We start from the raw sequence: 25,650 nt of genomic DNA on the forward strand, positions 1-25,650 counted from the left end.
AAAACGTCTACTCTCGAAGCCTTCAGTAAGATGATCCAGAATCCCCATGCCTGCAAACTCAAGTATGAGGGAAGGAAATACAGTTCCATTAAACTAAACACAATGAGATTTTTCACTAGAAGTTAAATAGATTACATGAGCAGTCCTTTCTGCAGCTACTCTATTACAAAAGAGATATGGGAGATAACAAATGTAGGCAAGATGTGCTACCTCTGACTGACTGAAAAATCTCAAAGAGCAACAAACTACTCCATCACTAGTTATCACACCACTAGAAGGTTGTAAGTTTAAGAACTGAAATGCAATTAAAGTTCTCTTAGTGTAAGGGAATATGCATAAGAAAAATACCCAGGTCAGTGAGAAGAAAATAAACTTGCAGGTTCTGGAAGATGAGACACACCACACAGGAAAAATAACCTTAGTGCAGAGAGAGAGGAGTCCCCCATACAGTGAGACGGAAGGTTCACAGAATCACAGAATATCCTGACTTGGAAAGGACTCAAAAGGATCATCAAAGTCCAACTCCTGGCCCTGCAAAGGATACCCCATGTACCTGAGAGCACTGTCCAAACACTTCTTGAACTCTCTCAGGCTCTGTGCTGTGACCACTGCCCTGGGGAGCCTGTTCCAGTGCCCAGCCACCCTCTGGGTGAAGAACCCTTTCCTAATATCCAACCTAAACCTCCCCTGACACAACTTCAGGCCACTGACACATCTTCTGGCCGGCTTGCCGAACAGCCGGGCACTTTTACTTTCGCTTTTATACCCCTCGAGGAGAATGCTTTGCTGCAGGACTTGCATGAACGCGCTTTCCACCGTGAAACAGAGGCCTAGAGACAAGGCATTAAGTATAAAAAGATTCCTTCGCTACCACACCAGTCCCCGCTCGCAGCTCCTCCGCAGCCCGGGCCCTTTCCCGGATGGGAGCAGCGGCTCGGGAGCAGCAGCTTCCGCTCCTCTCCCGGCCTCCCTCTCCCCGTGCTCTCAGCACCGCCAGCCGAGCCTTCCCTGCTCCCAGCCCCACCGCCCCTCCGCCTGCAGAACCCTCCTCCCCGTGCCCCCGCCAGGCCCCTGTGCCCTCCTCCCGCCGTCCCCGAGACCCCTTCCTCACACACAGCCCGGCGCCGCCCTCCCGTGCCGTCGGTGCCCGCGGTACCTGTGCCCGGTGCCGACATGGGCCCGCCCGGCGCCGCCGCCGCCTCCTCCGCCCCTCCGAGGCCCCCGAGCGCTTCTGCCCTCACGGCGACCGGGCCGCCGCCGCGCTGCCTGACCCACGGCGCCGTCCCGAGCGGGCCCGCCGCGCCCGCCCCGCCACGCCCGGGCGCGAAGGGAGGAGCGGCGGCGCTTCACGGCGGCAGAGCCGCGGCTGCGGGCGGCGCGGAGCGGCGCTTCCCGGCGGGCGGGGGTTAGGCAGCGCGGAGGGCAGCCCCGCGCGGGGTCCTGGCGGCCGACGGGTTACCGGGAGTGCGGAGGCGGAAGGGGAAGAGGAACGGGAATGGGAATGGAAGCGGAAAAGGGTTTGGCCCGCGTCCCTCACAGCGGCGGGGAAGCGGGAAATAGCCTCTGAATGTCGCTTCCTTGGTGGCCCCAGCGCACGACTCGGCTTGTGGCCCCGCGTGACGTCACTGCAGTGACGTGTCTGTGCCCGCCAGGCGTCACGGCAGCCGTCATGTCGCGGGAGGGGCCCTCGGGCGTCACCGTGATAAAACATTGGGGTGACAATGGCTGAACAGCAAATACTGCCTGAGGGGTGGTTTAATGGGCGTCCGTTACTGCGCCCAGTTCTGTACGGGGACACAAGGAACTGCTGCAGGGGGTCCAGCGGAGCCACAGAGATGAGGAGCTCTGGAGCATCGAAGATGAGGAGGGCTCTGGAGCATCTCTCCTGTGAGAGCTGGGAGCTGGGCCTGCTCAGTCTGGAAAAAAGAAGAATGAGAGGGGATTTAATGAATGCGAGTAAATATCTCCAGGGCAGGTGCCAAGAGGATGGTGCCAGGCTCTCAGTGGTGCTGAGCGACAGAACAATGGCCATAAAATAAAACATAGGAGATTTCACCTCAAATGAGGAAGAACTTCTTTATATTGAGGGTGGCAAAGCACTGGGACTGGCTGCTCTTGGAGTCTCCCTCTCTGGAGACATTCATGACCCACCTGGATGTGTTCCAGTGTCACCTGCTCTGGGTGACCCTGCTTTGGCAGGGGGCTTGGACTGGATGATCTCCAGAGGTCCCTTCCAAACCCATTCTGTCATTATGTGATTCTGTCATGGGGTACATTTTCTAGTCTAAATTTGGTCTCTTTGCCCTCCTGTCCAGTCACTGTTCCCACCAGGGGTGAAAATCTCCCAGATTTGTTGGAAACGCTCTCTGCCTGCACGTCTGGGCATGGCATCACCTCTTGGGCAACTCTAAAGCTGCCTAAGCTGGAAAAAGCTGGCACAGCCCAGAGCTGCAGAGTGAGAATCTGCTGTTTATTTTACATTTTGAATCCAGGTTCTGATAGAAGCTTTTTCTTTCAGTTGGGGAAGCCTTTACACCCCTCTGGGCTTAGAACAAGCCTTCAGCAATATTGGACTGACAGCAGGCGCAGGCCTGGGTGTACATAATGAGGTTATTCAGCTGTTAAAGTTGCTTTTTATTCAGAGACAAGAGTCAGCCCCAACAGAAGACACTGTTTACTGATGCAGAGTTTTAGGTGTGTTCTGCCAACTGGTACAGGACTAGACAAGTTTGTTTGGTTTTTTTTTCCCAGGGAAGAGCTCTCCTCCCTGCTGTTTAATTTCATTAATTGCTCATTTTGCAGACATGTCTAAAAATCTCTTTCTGGACAAGTTTGAAAGGATGGAGTTGTGCTTGTTATTGGTGCAGATCATTCCCTGTTCACAAAGATCACATTTGTTTGCCAAAGTATCTTAAACTACAAGTTGATTTAACTGATTCACTGGAGTAGAGAAGATCCATGGCAGAACATAGTAAAAAGGGGGAGAGAAAATCCATGTTAGTATTGGCACTTTATTTTCCAAAGGTGCCAATCCTTTGGCCTGTCAATGAGCGGCTCTTTTTAGGGGGAATTGGGTTATACTTGGGTTAAGTATCAGTGGCACTGGCATTACATCAAGAGATGTTGGTTTATTTTCTTCTGAAGCACTATGTTGCTGCCTTTTCCACCATGAATAAAAAACATGATCACTACAGTTTTGAAAGGAAAGCAAAAGCTCCTTCTGTGTTTATACCACACTCCCACATCTACAATTGTGTTGGAGCTCTCTCTTGTAAAGGTCATGCAAGCAAATCTTGTTTTACCTTTGGTACCTCATAAAACTTTTCCTCCTAAAGTACCTGCTTCATTTGTGCATGCAAGCTTTTGTACTGATTCACCAAAACCAGGTAGATGGTATTTCCTGAATCTCAGACTTTTTTTTTTTTTAATTCCTAAAGCTTTCTTCCCTCAATTACTGGCACCAAACTTGCACACAGTATTCAAATTGTGCCAAATACTGGCCTAATGTAGAATCTGTAGGTGTCCTCTATATTTCCTTGCAGGCAAATTCAGTAAATTATCTTCTTTTCCGAGTGAGTGAATATTCACATAATTTTTTTAGACCCATCTGTTTTTTGGAGATTACTTATAGCCACTGTTTCCTGGAAAGGAGCTACATTTTAGTGCACAAACTTTCAATGTGTGCAAGCTTTTACCTCATCCTGATAAAATAAGTTATGTTTGCTTATCTCCCTCTTGACTCAGATTCAAGGTAACCTCTCTTCACCACTTACCTCCAGCTGACAAACATCATCACTCAAGGTGTGGGCAGCTTTTTTGGGTTGATCTAACTACTAAAGTGGCAAGGGGGATGATTACTTTAGAAATATTCCCAGTGCTGCTGATTTTCTATTCTGCCAGGTAGGCAGACACTTACTATTTAATATGTACAGCCTTGGTTTTGGAGCATTTCTAGATCTTTTTAGTGAGAGCATCATGTAGTTCTGAATCAACCTCACACTGGAGCCTTCTCTAGGACAGGCTTTGTGCCAGAAGAGTTGGGCTAGGAGAGGCACTTTGCCTACACCCTCAGCAATGGTGTTTCTGCTGGCACAGGTGCCACCTTCTCACATTTAGACATGAACCAAAGTCAACAAAACCTTTCCTTGACCTAGATATAGCCACAGCAATGCTTTTGCCACATGTAATGGTGTCCTACTCAAGATGATTATGCTGGCAAATCTGCAAAGTACTTTAAATCTTTATTAACTGGATTTTGATTCACGTAAAAATCCTAGCAAGTTGATGAGTATATTTCATAAACACCTGCTTAGACTTTATTAAACCTTTATTAAGTGAACTTATATATACAAATATTCAATTAGTTCTCTGAGATCCACATTGTGTAACTGAAACATCTAATTGGAGAAACTTGAAAATTTTTAATGTTCAAACCTTTTCCTATCAGTGCTAATTGGGAAATATTCAACTAAGTGCCTATTTGATTCAAAGCAAAACCACATTCATATCTGTTGCTTGACTGGTATTTGCTCAAGAACTGTGGACAAGTATTTCATCATCCTGTGATCTGCCTGCAACATTTGTCTTTTTCCCCAAGCACAGAATGGAAATATTTAACTATATCAACATTTTCTCCCTTTCCGCTGTCAGCTTAAAAAAATCACATAATCTTGCAGGATTACATTCAAGGTTCCTTGATTCTAATTTAAAAAAATATGAATATTCACACCCACATTTCTACTACACTTTATATGCATAAACCCAACCATGCAGGCCTCAAGGAACACAAGTGGCCCCTCTGCAAAAACTGTGAATATCATAAAATCCCAGACCAACTGGAGTGTTGGAACTGATTCAGTTCCGAAATCCAGTTCCACCTGTTCCAAAGGCAAATACTACGGTTTGATTTGGACACAAAATACTAGTTGATTTCCTCATTGTAAAGGCAACAGGAGCACAACCAAGCCTAGAGGAAGGGAACTTGCCAGTACTCCAGGTCTGCATTCACACAAAGTTTATAGAATCACAGAAAAGTTGAGATTGGAAGGGACATTTAAAGATCATCTGGTGTAACCCCCCTGCCATGGGCAAAGACACCTTCCACTATTCCAGGTTGATCAGAGCTCCATCCAGCCTGTCCTTGGATACATCCACAGTTTGGGCATCCACAACTTCCCTGTGCAACCTGTTTTAGTACCTTACCATGTTTACAGCAAAGAACATCCTCCTAATACCTAATCTAAACCTACACTCCCTTGGTTTACTCCCTTGGTTTGAAGCCATTCCTCCTTGTCCTGTCACTACATGCTATTGTAAGAAATCCATCTCTATCTTTTCTTGAGACTCCCTTCAGGTACTACAAGGCTGCAATGAAGTGACCCAGAAGCCTTCTCCTCTGCAGACTGAACAATCCCAATTCTCTCAGCCTTTCCTCATAGGAATGGCATTCCATCTCTATAATCATCCTGGTGGTCTCCTGTGGATTCGCTCTAACAGATCCATGTCCCTCCTATGCTGAGGATCCCAGAGCTGGATGCAGCACTGCAGGTGGGGTCTGCAGGAGTAGAGTTGGAAGGGACCTCTGGAGATCATCCAGTCCAAGCCTCTTGCCAAGGCAGGGTCAGCTGGAGCAGGTGACACAGGAACACATGCAGGTGAGTTGTGAGAATGTCTCCAGAAGGGGAGACTCCACAACATGCCTGAGCAGCCTGTCCCAGTGCTCTGCCAGTCTTAACGCAGAGTTGTTCCCCGTGTTGAGGTGGAACTTATTGAGTTTTATTTTATGGCTGTTGCTCTTGGTCTTGTCGCTGGGCACTACTGAAAATAGTCTGGCACCAACTTCTTGGCACCGATCTTTGAGATATTTATATGCATTGAGATCTCCCAGTCCTCTCCAGACTGAGCAGGCCCAGCTCCCGCAGTCTCTCACAGGAGATGCTCCAGAGCCCTCCTCATCTCTGTGGCTCCGCTGGACGCTCTGCAGCAATTCCTTGTCTCCCTCGCAGTGAGCAGCCCAGAACTGGGCACAGCACTCCGGCTTGCCTGGCTGCAGGCCAGAACACGGTACGCTGGCTCCGTTCGGCGCTGAGGAGCCGCTGAGGGCCCCGCTGCGGCGCCGCCCCCGGGGCTCGGGGCGGGTCCGGGGGCGGTGGCGGCGGCGGGGGCAGCGCGGCCATGGCCATGGCGGCCGCGGCGGGGGCTCGGGCCGTGCGCTGCGCGCTCTGCCGGGGCGGCCCGAGGCGCTGGTACCGCACCGAGCGCGGCGTCTACGGCTACAACCCGCGCAAGGCGGCGGGCGGGCGGGCGGAGGAGCAGCGCGGCGCCGGCAGAGCAGGTCGGACACCCCCGGGGCCGCGGCGGGCAGAGGGAGCGCGGAGCGGGGGCTGCGCGGAGCGGGGGCTGCGCGGAGCGGGGGCTGCGCGGAGCGGGGGCTGGCCGGAGCGGGGGCTGCGCGGAGCGGGGGCTGCCCGGAGCGGGTGCTGCCCGGAGCGGGCCCGGGACGGAGCGGCGCTCGGAGGTGTTGTGCATCGCTCCCGGCGGGACAGAGCGCGGAACAGACCCGCTCCGAGAGCTCTTGGCTGTGGTTTGTGCGAGCCTGGGGTGCCTGGCCCCGCTCCACGGCTGGGAGAGCAACGACTGCTGAAGTTTTCCTCAGCGATGGGCTCTGGGAGAGTTCTGATGCTCATAGCTCTGCCACGCGCTTCTCATTTTCTTTTTATATCGTGGTGCTTGGACCAGCCGAACTGAGGGTGGTGAGACACTGGCAGTTTGTCCAGGGAGGTTGTGGATGCCCCAACCCTGACGCTGTTCACAGCTAGACGGGATAAAACTTAGAGCAACCTGGTTTAGTTGGAGGTGTCCCTGCCCAAGGCAGAGGGATTGGTCTATAAGGTCCCTTCCAATCCCTTAACATTCTAGGATTCCATTATTAAATGTAACTCTCTTCTGTAGCAATCCTGTGTTGCCTTTAGCTGCATTTTACAATGCAGAAATGTTATTTCAAGCAGAAAACTCTGCTATGTAGTACTGTGATCCTTGCATTAACTTTACACTGGTCGGAATTAAACCCTTTGCCCAGAATCAGGAGTGAAACCACTTAGTAGCTCCTGGACACGGAGGCCCGTCACGAAGTAGCCTCCTTGTTAATGATCAACTTATTTTTATGTAACATTTTAAAAATTGCCTTTAAACGGCCTCCTTGCTGAAAAGCTCTCCTTCCAGTCAGAACCTTGATGGTTGCCAGCAGACAAAACATTCCTGTGTTGATGCTGTAAGTGGATTTAATCTGAGCATGTGTGTGATACTGTTCTGCTTTCTTTTTGGTTTTAGTTGACCATGGTCTTGCTCGTTTAATAACTGCCTATGCTGAACATGGCCACAAAGCTGCCAAAATAAACCCGCTGTTTGCTGGCCGAGCCGTTATGAACATGGTACCTGAAATCCAAGAGCTGGCTGGAGTTCTTCAGGGTCCTCTCGTTACTACAGGTGAGTCCACAGCTTTATCACACAAATTCTGTTCATGGGTGATTTATTGAGGGGCTGTGGCCTCTGTGGAAGAGTCAGATATTGAGTGGGCGCTCAATCAGTGATGAAAACTGTTGGACAGCAAATTGCCAACTTCAGCATACGTATGTCTGTTGCAGAAGTCATAGTGCAGTGAGAAGCTGCCTTCTAGCATCTTCAGAAATCACGAAAATCTGTACTTGTTCTTACAACTACTGAAGTTAAACTTTAATTTCATGTATTACTGTAGCGTTCTATGATTTACCATAATACTTAACACTGTAGTTAAGGTTTGAAAGTACAGGGGCAGAAGTCAAGAACTATCTTTTCTTGGCTCTCTTGGAGCCTTGATGCACCCTTAAGCAAAGGAAGGGAGTCTCTCTCATTGCTTTATTTTCTCCAAAACAGGCCTTAGTGCTTCCCCTTCTTCCCCCAAAGTGGCTAATAACATTTATTTCACCAGGACTTATAAACATGGGAAAAGAGGAAGCTTCTGTAGAGGATGTGATGGCTTATCTTGACCATATATACTGCGGGCATATTTCCATCGAAACAAGCCAGCTTCCAACTTTGGAGGAGAGAGAATGGTTTGCTAAAAGATTTGAAGAGCTAAAGCAAGAAGCATTTACACCTGAAGAGAAAAAGCACTTGTGCAAACTGATGCTGGAGTCCCAGGTACTTTGTTCTCTGTTACAGGATTAGAGTAGTCATGGAGTCTGTCATGGATCCCTTACTATTCTGGGCATGATTCATGCAGAAAAAGAACAATCACTGTCCTGAAAGGCTTTGACACTGTGCAGGAGGAAGAAGTACAAGGTTTTCCCTGAAGCAGTGCAATGCAGGAATCTCATTGGAGTTTGTTGCTTAATTTACTTACCACTGAAATAATGATGCTACAAACCCATGAATAATCAGTCTTCAAAAGTGAGATACTCTTCGATTAATGATCTGACAGCTCATATTAAATGTTATTGGTAGGAACACAAGGTTGAGCAGAGGTCTGTGAAATCTTCTGCTCTGATTAGCTGTTCTGTGTTTTCCTCTCACCCTCATGCTGATCTGTTTACTGTCCTTAAAGTATGCTGTCCCTCAAGGTTTTGGAAGAACAAATCAGAGTTCATCTGAGGTGTTATCATATAGCACTGGCAGATATGGTGCTTTTCAGCAAGGAACCTTTGCTATAAGGAAGTGAAATATTTATGCACTTTTTAAATGTATAGAAAAAAGTTATTCCAATACTTCTGTACTGTGAAAAGTTTTAATTTTTTCCCCTTTTCTTCCCATGTTATCCAGAAGGATTGAAAGGTAGAAGAGCAGAATCTGTGAAGGTTGGAAAGGTAGAAGAGCAGGATCTGTGAAAGTGTCCCTGTTTCCAGTTTTCCAAGTGGAAGGAGTGTTAAATGTAATATTTACCAATGACTAAACTGAAGTATATGGTAGTGATACAGGAGGTTGATATTGGGACCCTGATGTGCTCTGCTTTAATTTCAGTATGATCAGAACTATAGTAAGAGTAAAGAATTTAACTCTGACAGAACAAAACTGTGTTTATATGTGATTAGTTTTGTGTACATTATTCATTAGAATTGAATATTGCTCAGCTAGCAGTTTGCTCAGATCTTTGGATGTGGCTTAGTCTTCCCTTCTCAGTGACAGACTTCATTCAGTTTCTGTCTTTATTTGAAAAAACTCGAGAAATTTCCAGTGCTTCCAAAACTTGGTCACCTATTAGAGCTTTCTAGGGGGAGGTGAATGAAGTGAGAAGAAAGTTAAGTAAATACAGATGCATTTATTATTCTTCTCTCAAGCATATGTAATAAAGACTGTGCCTAATGTAAATCAGAATGAACCACTGCTTTTCTAGCACTTTGTATCTCAAGATCATTATGGTTTATACCGTAAAAGAACACCATTCCTAAATTTCCACCTAAAACAGGTAAACTACCAAGGGATTTGTAAATTAGTCTGGTGTTACAGTTCTTGAAGCACCTTCCATGTGAAACAGAGAAAGTTTGGTCTTCAAAGCAACATTTTTCTGCTTAGAGCTTATATTTTATAGTCGTCATAGCTTCTGTTCTCAGACTGTGTGGGTGGAGAGTGAGCTGAGACTTCCCAGGGGTATTTTTAGATTTGTATGTCTCAAGGGTATAAACATAAATTGTATTTCAATTTTATAAACAGAAGGCTGCTGCTTAAAATAGCGTAGTACTGAAGCTGTCCTGTTTTTAATAGGAGTTTGATCACTTCTTAGCCACCAAGTTTGCCACAGTGAAGCGATATGGTGGTGAAGGAGCAGAGAGCATGATGGGCTTCTTCCATGAGCTGTTCAAGATGTGTGCGTACAGCGGGGTCACAGATATCATCATTGGAATGCCTCATCGGGGAAGGCTTAATCTGCTTGCAGGCTTGCTTCAGCTTCCCCCTGAGGTAAGAGATTTATCATCTCATGAGCAGTTGCCTGGTTTATTTGCAGTAAAATAAACCCCTGAAAGTTTGCCATGTTGTAAATGCTGGAGCAATCAAATGTTACCTGTATGAGAGTGTTCTCCCTTCCTATCAGCACTTCAGTGAACTGTCTGCAGGAGGCTGTTTAAAGAGCTCTAATGAAGGGTTTTATGTGCTGTTACTTAGAAGCATCCTTGCAATTTCAGGAGTAGGAGAGTGTTTCTCTTTCAACATGTCAGTGAATCAGAAAAGGGTTTTAACCAAATCTGTTTCCATGCAGCTCATGTTCCGCAAGATGCGTGGTTTGAGTGAGTTTCCAGAAAATTCAGCAGCCATTGGGGACGTTCTCTCCCACCTGACATCTTCTGTAGATCTGGACTTTGGCTCCCACAGACCTGTGCATGTCACCTTGCTCCCCAACCCCTCACACTTAGAAGCCATCAACCCAGTGGCTGTGGGCAAGACACGAGCCAGGCAACAGACTCTGCTCGATGGTGATTACTCCCCAGAGAGTTCTGCACAGCCTGGGGACAAAGTTATTTGCCTGCAGGTATTTTATTCACATATTGTAATTTATATTTGTAAGGCTTGCTGGTAGAGTGTGAACAGGAGTGTACATAGAAATATCAAACTGAGTTAATATATGATGTCAAGAGCTGGAATCTTCTTTATGGGGAAAGAGGAGGGCAAGGAAAATTTCCAGGTGGTGTTCGTGATGATGCTGACATTTAAATAATTGCACTTCTAAGATTTCTGAATAACTGATTCTGATACCTCCCTTTATTTGAATAATATTCTGCATTGAGAGCCATGTGTGCCTTTCCTCACTTTTACATTTTAACTGCCACTGGAAGCCTTCTTTCAAATTAATGGGTTTGGATAAGAGCTGTCAACAAGGCTGCAAAATGTTCAGGAGGATTTAGAATTTTGTCATGGTACTGTTGAAGACTCTTCTGGAATTAGTTTTTACTCCTTGATCTGACTTGTATAGATAGCTGTAGCAGCAATCTAAATAGTTTCTTGATAAATTTTCTTCTCTTGCATTGACTTCAACTTGAAAAAACAAGTGAGTTGAACTCTTAATATTTTAAAGCCAGGAGTAAAAACAAGTTGGGCAGAAGTGTTCTGCAAAGTGTTAACAAACATGGAGGAAGTTACATGAAGAAGTGAAAATGTATTTCAGTTAAAAAAATGTTTTGCTTTCTTCTGGAAGGGTGCGGATATTGTGAAAAAGCAGACATGGGAATACAAAATACTCTGGGAAAGTTTGGGTTCTTAGTTTTTTATTTTGAAAAAGTCTTTAGAGCTTGCAAGTGCAGCCAACTTTTGCTGCCCAATGTGTCTCCATCTTTCAGTTACAGTTATATCTTAATTTGAGAATATACTATTGTTTCTTTCTCATAATAGTAGATATCCACCATGTAGTAATGAAAATTGTATGACTCTTTAGGCAAAGATTCTTCAGGATAAATGACACTCCCTATCCAAGGAAAAATTCACTTCTTAGCGTTTGTGTGCTTAAGTGGTAGGGAGGATTACATAGAGAGTAAAGAAACATTTGATTCTGTGCTAAACACCTCGATGTTAGTAAACTGATTCAAAGTATTCCTGAAAGGAAGAAAATGTATAATGTAACCTGACTGTCATTACTTTTGATTGTGTCTTTAGGAGGTACACAAATGAGATTGAAAACAGGCAAATCTTTAGTTGTAACTAAACTAAAGTTGTTAATTGCTCTCCTTCAGCTAATTGAGAAGAAAGAAATAAAATCAGGCACCTTGTGTTTCAGAATCTTGGTTTGGGAGTTTGTCTTTGAATTTTCTGTTTTTACAGTGCTTTCTCTTGAGAAATATAAGTGTAGACACTCTGAACTCTGAATTGAGGTTTATACTGGCATTTTTTTCTCGTCTTCCACAAGCCTCAGTGCCAGAGCTTGAGGGGAGAACGAATAAAGATGAGTTAAGGTGTCATTATCAGTGGTGAGCTTCATTGTCCAGAGTCTGGAGGTCTTCTTTTCTGGAACTTCAGTGTTCTCAGAATTTTTAGGAATTACAAACTCTTCTTGGTTAGCTACTATGGACATCTCTGCAGTATTTAATTGTCCATCTTTACTGGAGAGTGGTTTATATTTCATCTTCTCACATACCTTAACTCCAGTTCCTGGACATCACACAACTACTGATGTTTATGAATTAAAATGAAATCTGAGGGTAAGATCTCCCAGAAATAAATTCCACCCTCAGGGTCACTGTTTGGTGAATTAAACTTGATGATAACCTTGCTTTTAGCTTTTTGCTAATGCAACCTAGAGAAAAATGTGCCCTAGCAGAAACTGTCTCCATCTTTTTGGTAGAATGAGTAAAATCCCACTGGCACCACAGGAATTGAATCCTCTGGGGTTTGAGATATATATGAACAGTTTTGTGTAGTTGGATAGTCACACTGTCTTTAGGCTTTAATGCTTTGGGATGTGCTAAAAGCCATAAAGTTTTCTCAGATGTTTTAGGGTCTTCACTCAAATGCTATCAACGAGATATGTAGCCTTCTTAGGCAGCAGAAGAAACCAGGAGGGAAAAGTGAAAACCCAGCACTTCAGGAACAAGTTTAGCATGGTAAGGGATAGAGGGGGAATGCTGGCTTGTCTCTCTTGCAGTAGTTACCTTTGTTTTGCTGTGATACCTCTTAAAAATCTGTTAGAATGGTATAAAACCCAGTGCTGCTGTTTCATTGGTTGAATGCACCTCTGTTACCTTGGTGTCCTTACTGAAGTCTCTTAAGGCTTGGACACTATGTCATAGCTAGAAAGCAGAATTGTCATCTGGTTTCAATAAGGAAGTTCATCAATCTGCATAGTGACTTTGGTCTGCAAATGATTGAGTCTGCATTCTGAGAAGGCTCTGGTCACATTCATTGGAGAACTGTCTCCAATTTCAAAACATTGAAATGTTAGATGGTATTCACTCCAGTACCTCTAGCCTTTTTTGGAAACCTGGGTTGCATATCACAGTATTCTCCCTTCCCCTTTCAAACTACTTTTTTTTATTTATTTGCTATTGCTATTTTGAAATTTAACTAATATGTAACTTAGGTTTTATCTCCTTCTGAAAGTTTTTCTTTGGTTTTGAGTGCTTCCATTTGGTTAATTTTCCACTTGTTTTTCTGTTCTTGTCTGTTTGGTATGGTGGAAATGGGCATAAGTCCCAGTTTACCAGCATTCATCTTCAGCAAAGGTGTAGTGAATGCTGTGGTGAGCAGCTCCCTTTGTTTAGGGGTCAGTGGCTTGCCTCTGACTGCTGCAGCTTTGCCATAGCCAGGAAATTTGCAATCACCTGGACGCTGGTGGGTCAATTTTAAGAATTATAGGTCAGTTCCAGGTAGGGATTACACCACACATTCATGTACAAATGTTGGCTGCTATGACCTTGTGTTAGTGATAAGGCTACATAAACTCTCAAGTCATGGAAACAGTATTCTGAGAGGAATTAAGAAGTGGGTCCAGCTGGAACTGTATCTGTTCCATGTACCCAATTTAGAAGGTCTTAATTAATGAGTTATGGTTTTGATTTTGCTGTTCCTCCAGTCTTTCCTAATGAGACTTTTCCATCTTCTTCCCTGATGTAGGTTCATGGCGATGCTGCTTTCTCTGGGCAAGGGATTGTTCCAGAAACACTGACCCTCTCTAATCTACCACACTTCAGAGTTGGTGGGAGCATCCATTTGATTGTTAATAACCAGCTGGGCTATACCACTCCTCCAGAGCGAGGAAGGTCATCTCTGTACTGCAGTGACATTGGTAGGTAGGGTTGAATCACAAGGAAGATTGCCTGTTATGTCAGGAAGGATTTTTAACTCCAGTGTAAGCTGTGCAATGGACTTTTTATAGTAACTGCCTGTCAGTTATAGGGAGAGATTATTATAACTTCAAGTTTCATGGTAGGGTAGGAATTAAAATAATTATTATTATTATTCCCTCCTACTAGCAACAATTCACATGCTAAAAATATGCCCTTCCCTATCTGCTTTATGGCAAAAAGTAAATATCAAGGGAAAATCTTGTCACATTTTTACAGGATGTGATAAAATAATTGCAAGATTTCTGTGAAGTCTTTAAAACTCAGTTTTTGTCATATTATTGACAGCTTTTAAAAAGGTAGTGCAATGGAGTATATAACAGATTTGCTTTAAATATATCTTGTTAAATTTCATAAAAATCATCACAGTGTGTTTTCTGAGCAAGATTTTTAGGTCAGATACTCTTCCATTTTTGCTGTTTTGTTTGTTGTCATGTTGAGCTTTCAGTTTAAAGATTAAGCTCAAGACCTTTCTATGCCTGAACTGGAAGCTTTGTTTGGACTGATCTTTCTTAGTAGTAAACAGATGTATTATCAGTAAGATCAGAGACATAGTAGTTAATTCTTTTATATTCTTGTATATGTCTCCTATAAGTAAAAATATACTCTTGTATGCTTTTGACCTAACATCAAGTGTTTGTCTTATGGTTTCATCAAACCAAACAAGTAGATTCATTAAATCTGATAAGGTAGATAGCATATGTTTTTTACTCTTTTCCCTGGGCTGGTTTTGTGTTGTGCATAGTTTTTGTTTTGGTTTATTTTTGTGCCTCCATCCTTAGTTTTCCTTTCTTTTTGCCTGTCAGTGAGAAGGGGCTGAGCTTTAATATTATGTTATGTAGCTGAGCTTTAGTATTTTTCTAGGGAGGGAAACTTGACATGAGCCAGGAATAGCTGAAGTATCTTAGTTTCCCAGAATTTGGACAGATAAAGTACAAAAGGAGCACTGTTGCTTGCAGCCAAATTGTCATGCAGGGGAGGATGTTAACATATTGAAATTTTACAGTGTTCTCCTTAATGAAGAGATTTTTCTGCCTAGAGGAGCAGTGGACAGAATGATACTCTCTGCTAATAAGGGAGAAAGCTGCTTTTGGCCTGTATGAATTCATAGTAGTGATAGCTTAGGACAAGAAGAAAATAAAACTCAATTTCTGTTTGAAAGAGAAGCAATCAAGTTGTCTCCCAGTTCCTGTACACTACTGGATTAATATGCTGCAGGATGCTGTATAAAAAATCCTCTGGGAGCAAAGTACTTGTAAAGAAGTTGTGCTCAAACTGACAAATACAACTGGTTAGACTAATTGCATGTTCTCTGAGGCAATACTCCTCTCCTTACCCCAGCTCTTATAACAAAGAACATCCTTTTTTGATTTGTTTTTATTGTACTTGCTTCACATGGGCTGTCTGTAGTTTCAGCAGAGCAGATGTATATCTTCTTTCTTTGGAAGGGGCTGGGTGTGATTGCTGTTGTGTTTGAACCCCTGGGCAGGTAAAATCATTGGCTGTGCAGTTATCCATGTGAACGGGGATGATCCTGAGGAAGTTGTCCGTGCCACACGACTGGCTGTGGAGTACCAGCGCCAATTCCGCAGGGACGTCATTGTGGACTTGCTGTGCTACAGGCAGTGGGGCCACAATGAGCTTGATGAGCCCTTCTTCACCAACCCCAGCATGTACAAAATCATCAGGTAGGGGTTATACCATCTCAAGTCTTGCTGCTGCAACAGAAGTCTCTGTGTGAGATCCTCTGACATATCTGTAGGTCTTTATGTAAGGTGCAGCTACGCTGTCAGCAGCCCTTGACGACAGTATGAGTCTGATAATAAGATGTCAATGAGCAGTCATTACTGTTGGCTCTTGAATGTGTGGCTTGGTGTTTCTTGGAGAACCATCTTGGACACAGCTCTTGGATTTCAAATTTGTGACCACTGGTAATCAGAGGGCAAAGTTGCCTTCTGTGTGCCAAGGGGAAGTGTGCGTGATGTGGGATAATGGGCAGGAAGCCAGCATGATGTTTGTCTTTGCCTAGTCCTACTGCTTCCAATGTGGACTCATCTTTCTAAGCATTTAAATGTATTCAGATTCCATCCTTATCCCCGAAGAGCAACACACAAAAATTCACTTGCCAGTGAATTCTGGTATTTTAGGTGAAGCATTTATGGAATGGTTGCTTTGATTCTCTCCAATGTGAAAATCCTACTGTGAATTTCTCTGAAGAAAATATGCATGGTAGCACAGAGGGGATTTTGACTTATTTTTACCTGTAACTGCTAACTATAGCACTTTTAATTTTTTAATAAAGGACTATAAGACACATCTCTAAGAGAACTGTTATTTTTCTGAAAATGCCAGGAAAGTGAACTTTCATGCTAATAAGTATAATGCACCAGGACACCATTTATATGAGTTTTCCATGCCTACAATAAGGTGGTATTTCCTTGTTCTCCTGTGACACTGTTTTTAGGTTTAATACCTATGTGGTTTGATTCCCTCCCTGGCAGATCCCGTAAGAGTATCCCAGACACATATGCAGAACACCTCACGGCTGCTGGGCTCATGACTGAGGCTGAAGTGTCTGAGATAAAGACCTCGTACTATTCCAAGCTGAATGATCACCTTGCCAACATGACTTCGTACAATCCACCTCCTACCAACCTGCAGGCTCACTGGAAAGGCTTCGTGGAGCCTTCTGCCAGAATCACCACCTGGGACACGGGAATGCCTGTGCCTCTCCTGCAGTTCATTGGAGTCAAGTCTGTGGAGGTGCCTGAAGAGCTCCAGATGCACAGCCATCTCCTGAAGACCTATGCACAGGTGAGTAAAGCATCATGATGTTTCTGATCTCATAGCTCAAAGGTACAGCATGTTACAGGTAAAAGTCTAAACACAGCAGAGTTGCCAGTTAGAGAATAGCATGATATTCTCTAGGAAAAACAGCTCACTCTGTTTCAAGGCTGAGATTATGCCATTTTTCCTCCAGTTTTGAAGAAAGACTTCTTCCCCCAGATCTGACTATGTACTTTAGTTTGTTATTTCAACAATATTTTATTGCAATGAAGTAAAAAGCTCATAGAATATATGGTTCATTATTCTTATAAATAGAAAGAAACTATTACGATAACTGACTAACATTTATATAGTTGGTAATTAGAATGAGTACTTTGTGAAGGAATGACTCAGGAACCTGACAATAGTGTACACAGTTCCTAATGCCTGTAGTGAGTGTTTTATGACATTCATACAAAAACTAGACAATGTGTGGCCATGTTTGACAGTCAGGGTTTGATAGTTCCTAACAGTGTTTGGTTTGGATCAGTTTAGGGTTTGTGAATGTTTCCCTTTGATGGATGATGGGTATGTGCAGGTGTCTGCTTGGCAGCCAGAGAGAGGCTGTGAGTTGAGTATTTCAAAAGACTGATGTTTCTGTCTTCCTAGCCCAAGGCAAGACCTCCACAGCTCAGTTTGATCATTTGTCTGCAATTCTGCAGGCCAGAACAGGGAAGAGTTCTGGAGACTGAAATACTTGCACCTGGTACCTTTCATCACTGCAAACTAGACAGACCAGCAGCCTGTCAAGACTACACTCTGTGCTGTGCTAAGATTTTTAATATTTGCAGACTAAGATTAATTCATCAGTCCACAGTTTGTTGGCTGGGAGGTGAACACATGGAACACCAATGGTTCTGTGGTCCTCAGGCAACCTTCAGGATGTGCTGAAATAAGACTAATTCTAATGCAGCCTAAGTTGGCTGCAGGAATATTGCGTTTCTCTCTATAGTGTGTTGCTTTTTCCTAGCCTCTAATATTAGTCTGTGCCTCCAAAAGAGCTACAGATGGGAAAAGACAAAATAATAATTTTTTTCTTTTTCTTTATTTACTTAGTCAAGAGTTCAAAAAATGGAGGAAGGAAAAAAGCTGGACTGGGCAACAGCTGAAACTTTAGCATTTGGTTCTCTACTGAGCCAAGGTAAGAGGCAACTAGACAGCAGACAGTAAAATATTTTTGCTTTTATGTCAATAAAGGATAACATTGGATTTCTTAGGTGTTCTAAGTAAAAATATTGCTATGATTTATAAATTTGACAATTTGCATGGTCTAAGAGAAGGTAAATATGAATCCTGTGTGTCACTAATATTTATAGAATGAGTCTTAAATATCTTCAGAGAACTGTAGCTCCCTCTCCCTCCCGAAAAACATTCGTGCATAAAGCTGAGCACATGAGCAGTGCAACTGACAGCAGTGGAGCTCCCAAATACTTTGTGTTCTTCATGCTACTATTTCTTCTTCCTCCTCTCTAGGCTGAATTCAAATCTCCATTTACATATTATACAGAATGCATTTGGGTTTTTTTTTCAGTATGCTTCAGTAAATTGAACCATTTTACCCAAAATAATGTCAGAGCATCTGTGTGCTTGAGAGTTGGAGCTGTTGCTGGTTAAGAATTGCATCTCAGATTTGATGTTGCTGATGAGGGGAAATCCAAAGAGAGATATAACAAGCAATAGAATTATTCCTGCATGTTTTCTGTTTACATGACTTGCTGATCTGGTGTTGTGTTTATTGCTTGGCAAGGGTTTAATATCAGACTAAGTGGACAAGATGTTGGCAGAGGAACCTTTAGCCAACGACACGCGATGTTGGTTTGCCAAGAGACAGATGATACCTACATTCCTCTGAATCACATGTCCCCAGACCAGAAGGGTTTCCTAGAGGTAGGTTCTGCGGCCCACAAGACCACTTTCTTCAAATTGTGCTGAAACAATGCATTTTTTGAAGCTACTGAGATATGCTGAGGCACAGTGTATGTTCTGGCAAATCTTAGATAGAGGGACATAAAAGCTGTCAGGGCATCCCTACTCTTTGTCAATATAAATTACAGCTTTAACAAGGGGGTTTGCTTCTTCTTGAAGATCAAATATTATTCTTTTCCCCTCAGTACCTTCATTAAAAGCAAAAAATTAGTGCCTATCAATTGCCTTTAGGAGTGTGTGTGCCCAGCACCAATTACCTGGTTCCAATGCTTCTTAACCCCTGGTTGTCTTCTTCCTTTTCCACCCCTCCCAACAATTTCCTTTTGTTAGGTGAGTAACAGTCCCTTGTCTGAAGAAGCTGTGCTTGGTTTTGAATATGGAATGAGTATTGAGAGCCCTAAGTTACTGCCAATTTGGGAAGCTCAATTTGGAGACTTCTTTAATGGAGCCCAGATAATATTTGACACTTTCATCTCAGGAGGTAAGTGTACAAGGAACTAATATATTTAATAATTAATCATTTGTATTATTCATGTTTTCAGAAAATCCTTCCTCTTTCAAGTAACATGTTGTGCAAAGAATTCTGTTTTTTCATGGAGTCTTATGAGCTTGCCTATGAGCTTCAGTGCAGCTCACCTCAGTGCAGCTTTTCTCTGAAGACAGTACATCTAAAATGAAAAACTCCTTGGCAGAGTATAGTCATTACAAAAGGACAATTAATTATACTAATGGCCTTTCTTCCCCCACATGTATTTTACTGTGTGTATATATGGTTGATAGCTTTGTAGGCTGTACTTTTCTTTCATGAAGCATCTGAAAAATTCCTGAAGCAATAGAGAAGGAAAATAGTGATTATTTAAAAGAAACTAACAAAAAACCTCACAACACCTTACTAAGTTTGACTCTAACATATTTTCTGAGTGCTCAGGTATAAAACCTCTGTAGTCATAGATGGAAATTTAGAGGCCCTCTCACTCCATCCACATGTATTTGAAGCTGGCATGAATTACCTTCTGGATTTGACTGTAATCTCTTGTACAGTTTGGCAGAGCTCAGGGGAATGCTGTGTTAGCCAGGACTGGCTCACAGGATGCTGCTGGGATCATACCTGCAGAGATGAAGTTTTAAAATTTCACTGTGTCATGTGCTCCATGTGGAGGCTTAAGTCTTCTGGGAGCCCAGAGCTACCTGATGATTTCAGAAACTTCAGATCACCTTACACGTATTATTTCACTGTAATGAATTTCAGGGCAAAATGCCAGCAGCATGTTTCAGGCTTGTATTTAAAGATGTGGAAATTGGTTACTCTTTTTCCTGAATAGTTTGTGCAAAGTAGTCTGGCTTTATGTACTGTGGAAATCATCCTTTCCTTTATCCTCATTCTGTGTTTCTAGGTGAGGCTAAATGGCTTCTACAGAGTGGGATAGTAATTCTTCTTCCCCATGGCTATGATGGTGCAGGCCCTGAGCACTCGTCCTGCCGGATGGAACGGTTCTTACAGGTACCCAACACACCTCTCAGGGTCACACATCCCAGCACAGCACTGGCAGTCTGTGCTCTGGGAGCTGTGCTGCAATGTGCTCGATGGAGGCAGTTCAGACACAGTCTTACCAGCTAAATGCTAAACCCATTTTTTTCTCTAAAGTTGTTCCTCTCTTAAATTTGGATATTTACTAATCTGTTCCAATACAGGTCAGTGTGCCTTGTGTGCCTGGATTCTTTCTTGCATATTGGTCTCAATGCTTGCTTCTGACAAGATATTGCTGTGTTCCCTCTGTACAGATGTGTGACAGCTCAGAAGAAGGAGTTGATGGTGACCAGGTCAACATGTCAGTTGTGCATCCCACCACCCCAGCACAGTATTTCCATTTACTCCGGCGGCAAATGGTCCGAAACTTCAGGAAACCTCTCATTGTTGCTTCTCCCAAAGTGTTACTCAGGCTTCCAGTAAGCTGAAAAATGTCCTTCCTCTTTCTTTTTTTATTTTTCTCTTTATCTTATTTTGTGTTCTCTTCCCTTTTTGTTTTCCCTCTGTGTTCTCTGATTGCTGTTTTGGGGTCAAATCAGTGGAATTTTGCCTGTATGGGGCCAAGCAGGTTGAGGATTAAAGCTGGGTGGAGGTGAGCTAGAAGTAGGGTTAATTCCTGGCCCGATGGTGTTCTTGGGAAGCTTACCATCCCACTCTTCACTGGGAATAGGAATATGAGGGAGAGGGAAGCCTGTGTATTTTGTACTTACCAAAACCCTATCTCAGTATTCTTTCTAACTCTGGCCTGAGAGAAAAGCAGCAAGATTTAGTAACTTCCAACTCTTCCCCCATGTAGGCTGCTGTATCAAGTTTTGAAGAAATGGCCCCAGGGACAACATTCAAGCCTGTCATTGGTGACTCCTCAGTAGATCCTAAAAGGTAGCTCTGCTTTCTTAGAGGAGAAGCTCAAAAGAGGTGTCCTGTCCCTTTTTCCTACCCAACAGCTCAAATTTGAGGTGATGGGAAAGAAGTGACTTTGAGGGGAAATGTTTTATGAAAGGGGTGACTGTGGTTAGTTTTACTTCCTCTCCTTTTTGTCTGGTAATTATTGGTAGTTACCACATCTGTCTGTAAAACAGTGAAATGTTTAGGCTGTCACCCCTTGGCTTCACAGGGAGTTTGTGGCTGTAGTTACCAACCTGATGGGTCCTATTCTGCACCATGTCCATTAGCTGACAGTCACTGGAGCAGCTGTGACATGAATCATAATATCATAGATTTGTTTAGGTTGGAAAAGACCCTTAAGATTCATCAAGTCCAGTCTTAGCCTACCACTAAACCATGTCCCAAATGTCATATCTAGACATTTAAATACCTCCAGGATGGTGATTCACCACTGCCCTGGGAGGCCTGTATGAGTGCTTGACTTTTTCAGTGAAGAAATTGTTCCTAGCATCCAATATAAACCTCCTCTGATGTAACTTGAAGCTGTAGCCTCTTACCCTATTGTGTGTTACTTGAGAGAAGAGATGAACTCCCACCTGGCTACAACCTGTCATGGAGTTGTAGAGAGTGGAAAGGCACATCCTGAGTCTCCTTTTCCCTAGGCTGAGCCCCCCAGCTCCCTCAGCTGCTTCTCACAGGACTTGTGCTCCAGACCCTTCACCAGCTCCATTCCCTTCTCTGGACAGGCTCCAGCACCTCAATGTCTTTCTTGTCATGAGTGGCCCAAAACTGAATCCACAATTTTTGTTCTGGGGCTGGAATGCCTGAGCTGATGAGGTGGGGCAATAATAAAGTGTGTATACATCTCTCTCCCTTCCGATATTTCAGTGAATCCTGTTCACAACACCAAATTCAGCCGTAATTGTTTTTCCCCTCATCTGCTCCTTGCCCTAGTGTACCCAAGTCTGAGCCTCCTTCCTCTTTGCTTCCTGACCCTCAATCAAAAGGCTGGATGTGCCTTAGCATCTTGGATTTCTTAAGTAGGATGGTGAGGCACAAAGGGTGTAGTTCATCTTGTTGCTTTTTTTGTAAGATTAGGCAGTCAAGACCTCTGTGATTGCTGGAGGGTGTAATGTCTCTCCAGCAGGCAGTCCTGCTTTGGCACAGCAGGGAGTTGTCCTCTGGAGGGACTTCTCTCCCTCTGGTTTATTTTCTACAGAGAGTTCAGAGATGACTAGCTTTGACTGGGTGTTCAATTTTCAATAGTCAGAGCTAAGAGAGATCAATCCCATTGTAAGGTAACTTTCCTAGAATTACTGAAGAAACAAGACCTCTGGCATACTGTGCCCAAAGATTAGTTTGCCAGCTGTTGGAGGGAGTGGGAGGGAAGGGAAGGCAAAGAAGAGGAAAGATGATCTAGGGAAACAATTCAGGTTTATGAAGTTTTCTTTGAAGTTTGGCTGGTTTTTTTGGTTGGAAGTGTGAAGCTGTCTGCATCAAGTTTCTGTAAAACACTAAACTTGGAAACTTTTTTTTTTTTTCCATTTAGTGTCACCCAAGTGGTGCTGTGTTCTGGAAAGCATTACTATGCTCTGGTGAAGCAAAGAGAAACTCTGGGAGAGAAGCAGCACAGCACAGCTATTCTGAGACTTGAAGAGCTCTGTCCTTTCCCCCTGGAAGCTTTACAGCAAGAGTTGAGCAAATACAGCCAAGCAAAAGGTCAGCCAGGTTTTTACCTTTGTGCTTCTAGTCTCTTTGAAGTACTGAACTAAATCTGTTGCCTACCTTTTAAGATGACGAGCTGTAGTGGCTTTTTCCTCTTTGTTCTCCCCCTCATACATCCCAGTGTTTCTAGAGTGGGATGTTTCAGAAATGTTTATCACTGGTGTTAAAATAACTCTTTTTTTCTGCTATTGATAGCTTCCAAGAAGCAGCACTGAAAATCAGAGCAAACCATTTGAAATATTTTTTGTACTGGTCTTTGCAGTCCAGTCCTTTTAGTAGCTTTTGAAAACAGCAGTAGAAAAGCAGGATATACATACAGTATACCCTAATGGTGGATATACTTTGGCTTTGAATTCAGTTCTGACCTGCAAGGGAATTGAGTCTGGCATGCCTTCATTTCAAAGGTAGTGCCAAGACAAAAAAACTAGAGGTGCTACAAAAACAATAAACTGTTTTTCTTTCTCTGCTGAAAAGATAAATATGTATGTTTGTTATGTACCCTTATCCTTCCTTTAGTCTTCATCTGGAGTCAGGAAGAACCACAGAACATGGGTCCATGGTCCTTTGTGTCTCCACGGTTTGAAAAGCAGCTGGGGCTTAAGGTAAGATGTCCCTGGGGTGTTCTAGTCTTTAAAATTAAGACCACCTTGAATGCAAAATTCTGTGGTGCTTACAACAAAAAATCTAATCCTGATGCCTAAGCCAAATGAGTGTTCTAATTTCAACTACTTCTGCTCTTTATAACACCATTGGTGAAGAGCAGGACTGGAGTTTTATTTTACATGGTGTTCAGTCAAAGTAAACAGGATAATGAAAGATCCCAGGTAGGGGAGTAGGAGGAGAATGCAAAGGTGCCATTTGCTCTGGCAGATCATGCACTACAATGTCCTTGGAACCATGGTCTTTGGGAGATAGGGGATAACTTCCTGTATTACTTCAGCTGGGACTGCTGTTATCTGACAGCAGATATCACTGTGGCATCAGGACCTCAAGATGTGATTCTGTCCTTCATTAATCATTTCCCCACAACTCAAATTTCAGCTCCATCTTGTGAGCAGACCTCCTCTACCAGCCCCTGCAGTTGGCATTGGAACCCTCCACAACAAGCAGCAGGAAGATGTTCTGACCAACACATTTATCTAAGTTTTCAATGGATGGACTGCTCCTGATGTCAGTCATGTTTAGTGCCTCCTCCTGTGAAGAACAAAAGCCAGATCCTTAAGACTCTTGGTTCTCCAAAATGGAAAAAAAAAAAAAAAAAGGTGGAATCAGTTTGGTAATGATGAAGCAATTTTTTGTGTTGGGGAATACCCAACAATGAGAAGTGCCTGTTACTTCTGATACTTCTTGTTCTCTTATACAATTTTCTACAAAATATCTTTATAAAGTTAAAAATCCAGTCCAGAGGACAGATTGATGAGGTCACTGTGGAATACCTTATATCTTGCTGCTTATTTGCACTTGACAGTTTCCTGGGATGGTGCATGTGTGGAAACAGGTTCTGTTTCTTCTGCTTCCACAGAAGTGTTAGTACTGCTTGATCAAATAAATGCTTCCCCATGCCTGGGAATGAGCCATTTCTATAGCAGAATGTTGTGGATTATCTCTTTTCTTTCCTTGAGGGCCAGCAATCTGTTGTGGCTGTTGGTGCTCTTCTCAGCACGAGTTGTTAAAGCAGGATTCCTGTTGGGGGGGCCATGCAGGATGGCTCCTGAAGCCTTCAGGCACCACTGTTTTTCTCACCCAGAGGGTGAGAAATCCCAAGGGATGGTTTCAGCACTGCTGTCATCTGGAGTGAGGAAAGAAATCTGTCTCTATTGGGAAACAAAGGATAAAGGACCACAACATTAAGGTTAAGTGGGAGAATAATGAAGCCAAATGGAAGATAGGCATCCCAGGCTGACCCCAGTGTTGACTGCCCCAGAGCAGCATTCCTACCACCACAGGATTTCTCCCAGCATTTTTCCTTTCCTGGTTTCAGGGTGAAGTTGGCACCTTCTTGCTCTTTTCAGTTACCTGTGAAAGCAATGTTTAAGTAATTCAAGCTCACTGTGAGCCAGAGACATTTCTGGAAAGAAACAAGTGGGGTTTAACCACAAGATCCAGCACTTGCAGATGGAAAGCCATGGTAGGTGACAAAAAACAGATCACAGGCAGGGTGTGCATCCACTTGGGGAGGCAGCTCCCAAAATCATCTCCAAAGCCTGCTTTAGTATTTCATCCTAGTTAATTCACATATTCATTCATTCATTAACTCCATGTGACCCAGAATTTACCTTTGTAACTTCTCTTCTGTCATGTTTTACATCACTGCAACATGAAATCATGTTTCTCCCACTTTGCTCTAGCAAACTGCACAACCTCCTGCACATCCTGAACAGCTTTATCTAATCAAGGCATATTCTGCTTTAAATTTCTGCTGATAGCTAGGAAAAGGAGGCTGAAGAGTAACGTTGCTTTGGCTGCAGCTGTAGCCAAGGAAGCTGTAGAGTGCAATCACCAGCCTTGACTGCACACTGATGGTTACATAAACCCACAGTTTTCTCACTATGACAGTGCACACAAGGGAAGAACAGACCCCGTGTTTGGAGTTTCACATGGCCCAAACCTGACCTTGTTATGCACCATTCCCCCACAGGCTGCGCAGGTCTGGTTATCCAACCAAATAAAGGATGCTCAAGTGTTCTGACCCTGTTTGATCCTTCTGGTGGAGACAAAGCTATTTCTGTAGTGCTGCTCAGCCCAGTGCCCCCAGCCCCATCAGTGTGCCATGGAGCTCCCCAGGGATCCTGGGGTAGGAAGGGAGAGCTTGAGCACAGCTTTCCTCAGTCAGCTGACTCAGAGTGCCTGCAGAGGGCTGCTCTGGTGTGATGGATAACAGCTCCCAGGAGCAAGGCAAAGCCCTTGCTGACTGAGGGGCTAACACTGTTTCTCCCAGCAATTCTGGTTGCACACAAGGCT

General features: G+C 43.7%; 1 protein-coding gene across 2 annotated transcripts; it reads left to right on the forward strand.

Moving 5' to 3' along the window:
• The first annotated feature begins 6,131 nt into the window (after positions 1–6,131).
• On the forward strand, positions 6,132–24,274 carry DHTKD1 (dehydrogenase E1 and transketolase domain containing 1). Of its 2 annotated transcripts, none has more exons than XM_056512435.1 (17): positions 6,132–6,334; positions 7,330–7,485; positions 7,967–8,178; positions 9,736–9,930; positions 10,229–10,498; positions 13,570–13,741; positions 15,289–15,487; positions 16,301–16,613; positions 17,682–17,766; positions 18,373–18,512; positions 18,882–19,032; positions 19,946–20,052; positions 20,334–20,498; positions 20,876–20,958; positions 22,514–22,683; positions 23,206–23,291; positions 23,731–24,274. In XM_056512435.1, the coding sequence occupies exons 1-17, from the start codon at positions 6,175–6,177 to the stop codon at positions 23,830–23,832; spliced, it is 2,766 nt and encodes a 921-aa protein (XP_056368410.1). In that variant the 5' UTR covers positions 6,132–6,174; the 3' UTR covers positions 23,833–24,274. The 2 variants fall into 2 exon arrangements, with proteins under 2 accessions (XP_056368410.1, XP_056368402.1); XM_056512427.1 differs by having other exon boundaries at positions 6,159–6,334; positions 22,514–22,692.
• Positions 24,275–25,650: the final 1,376 nt, after the last annotated feature.

Source organism: Oenanthe melanoleuca, chromosome 1A (assembly GCF_029582105.1).
Source record: "Oenanthe melanoleuca isolate GR-GAL-2019-014 chromosome 1A, OMel1.0, whole genome shotgun sequence".
NCBI lineage: Eukaryota > Metazoa > Chordata > Aves > Passeriformes > Muscicapidae > Oenanthe > Oenanthe melanoleuca.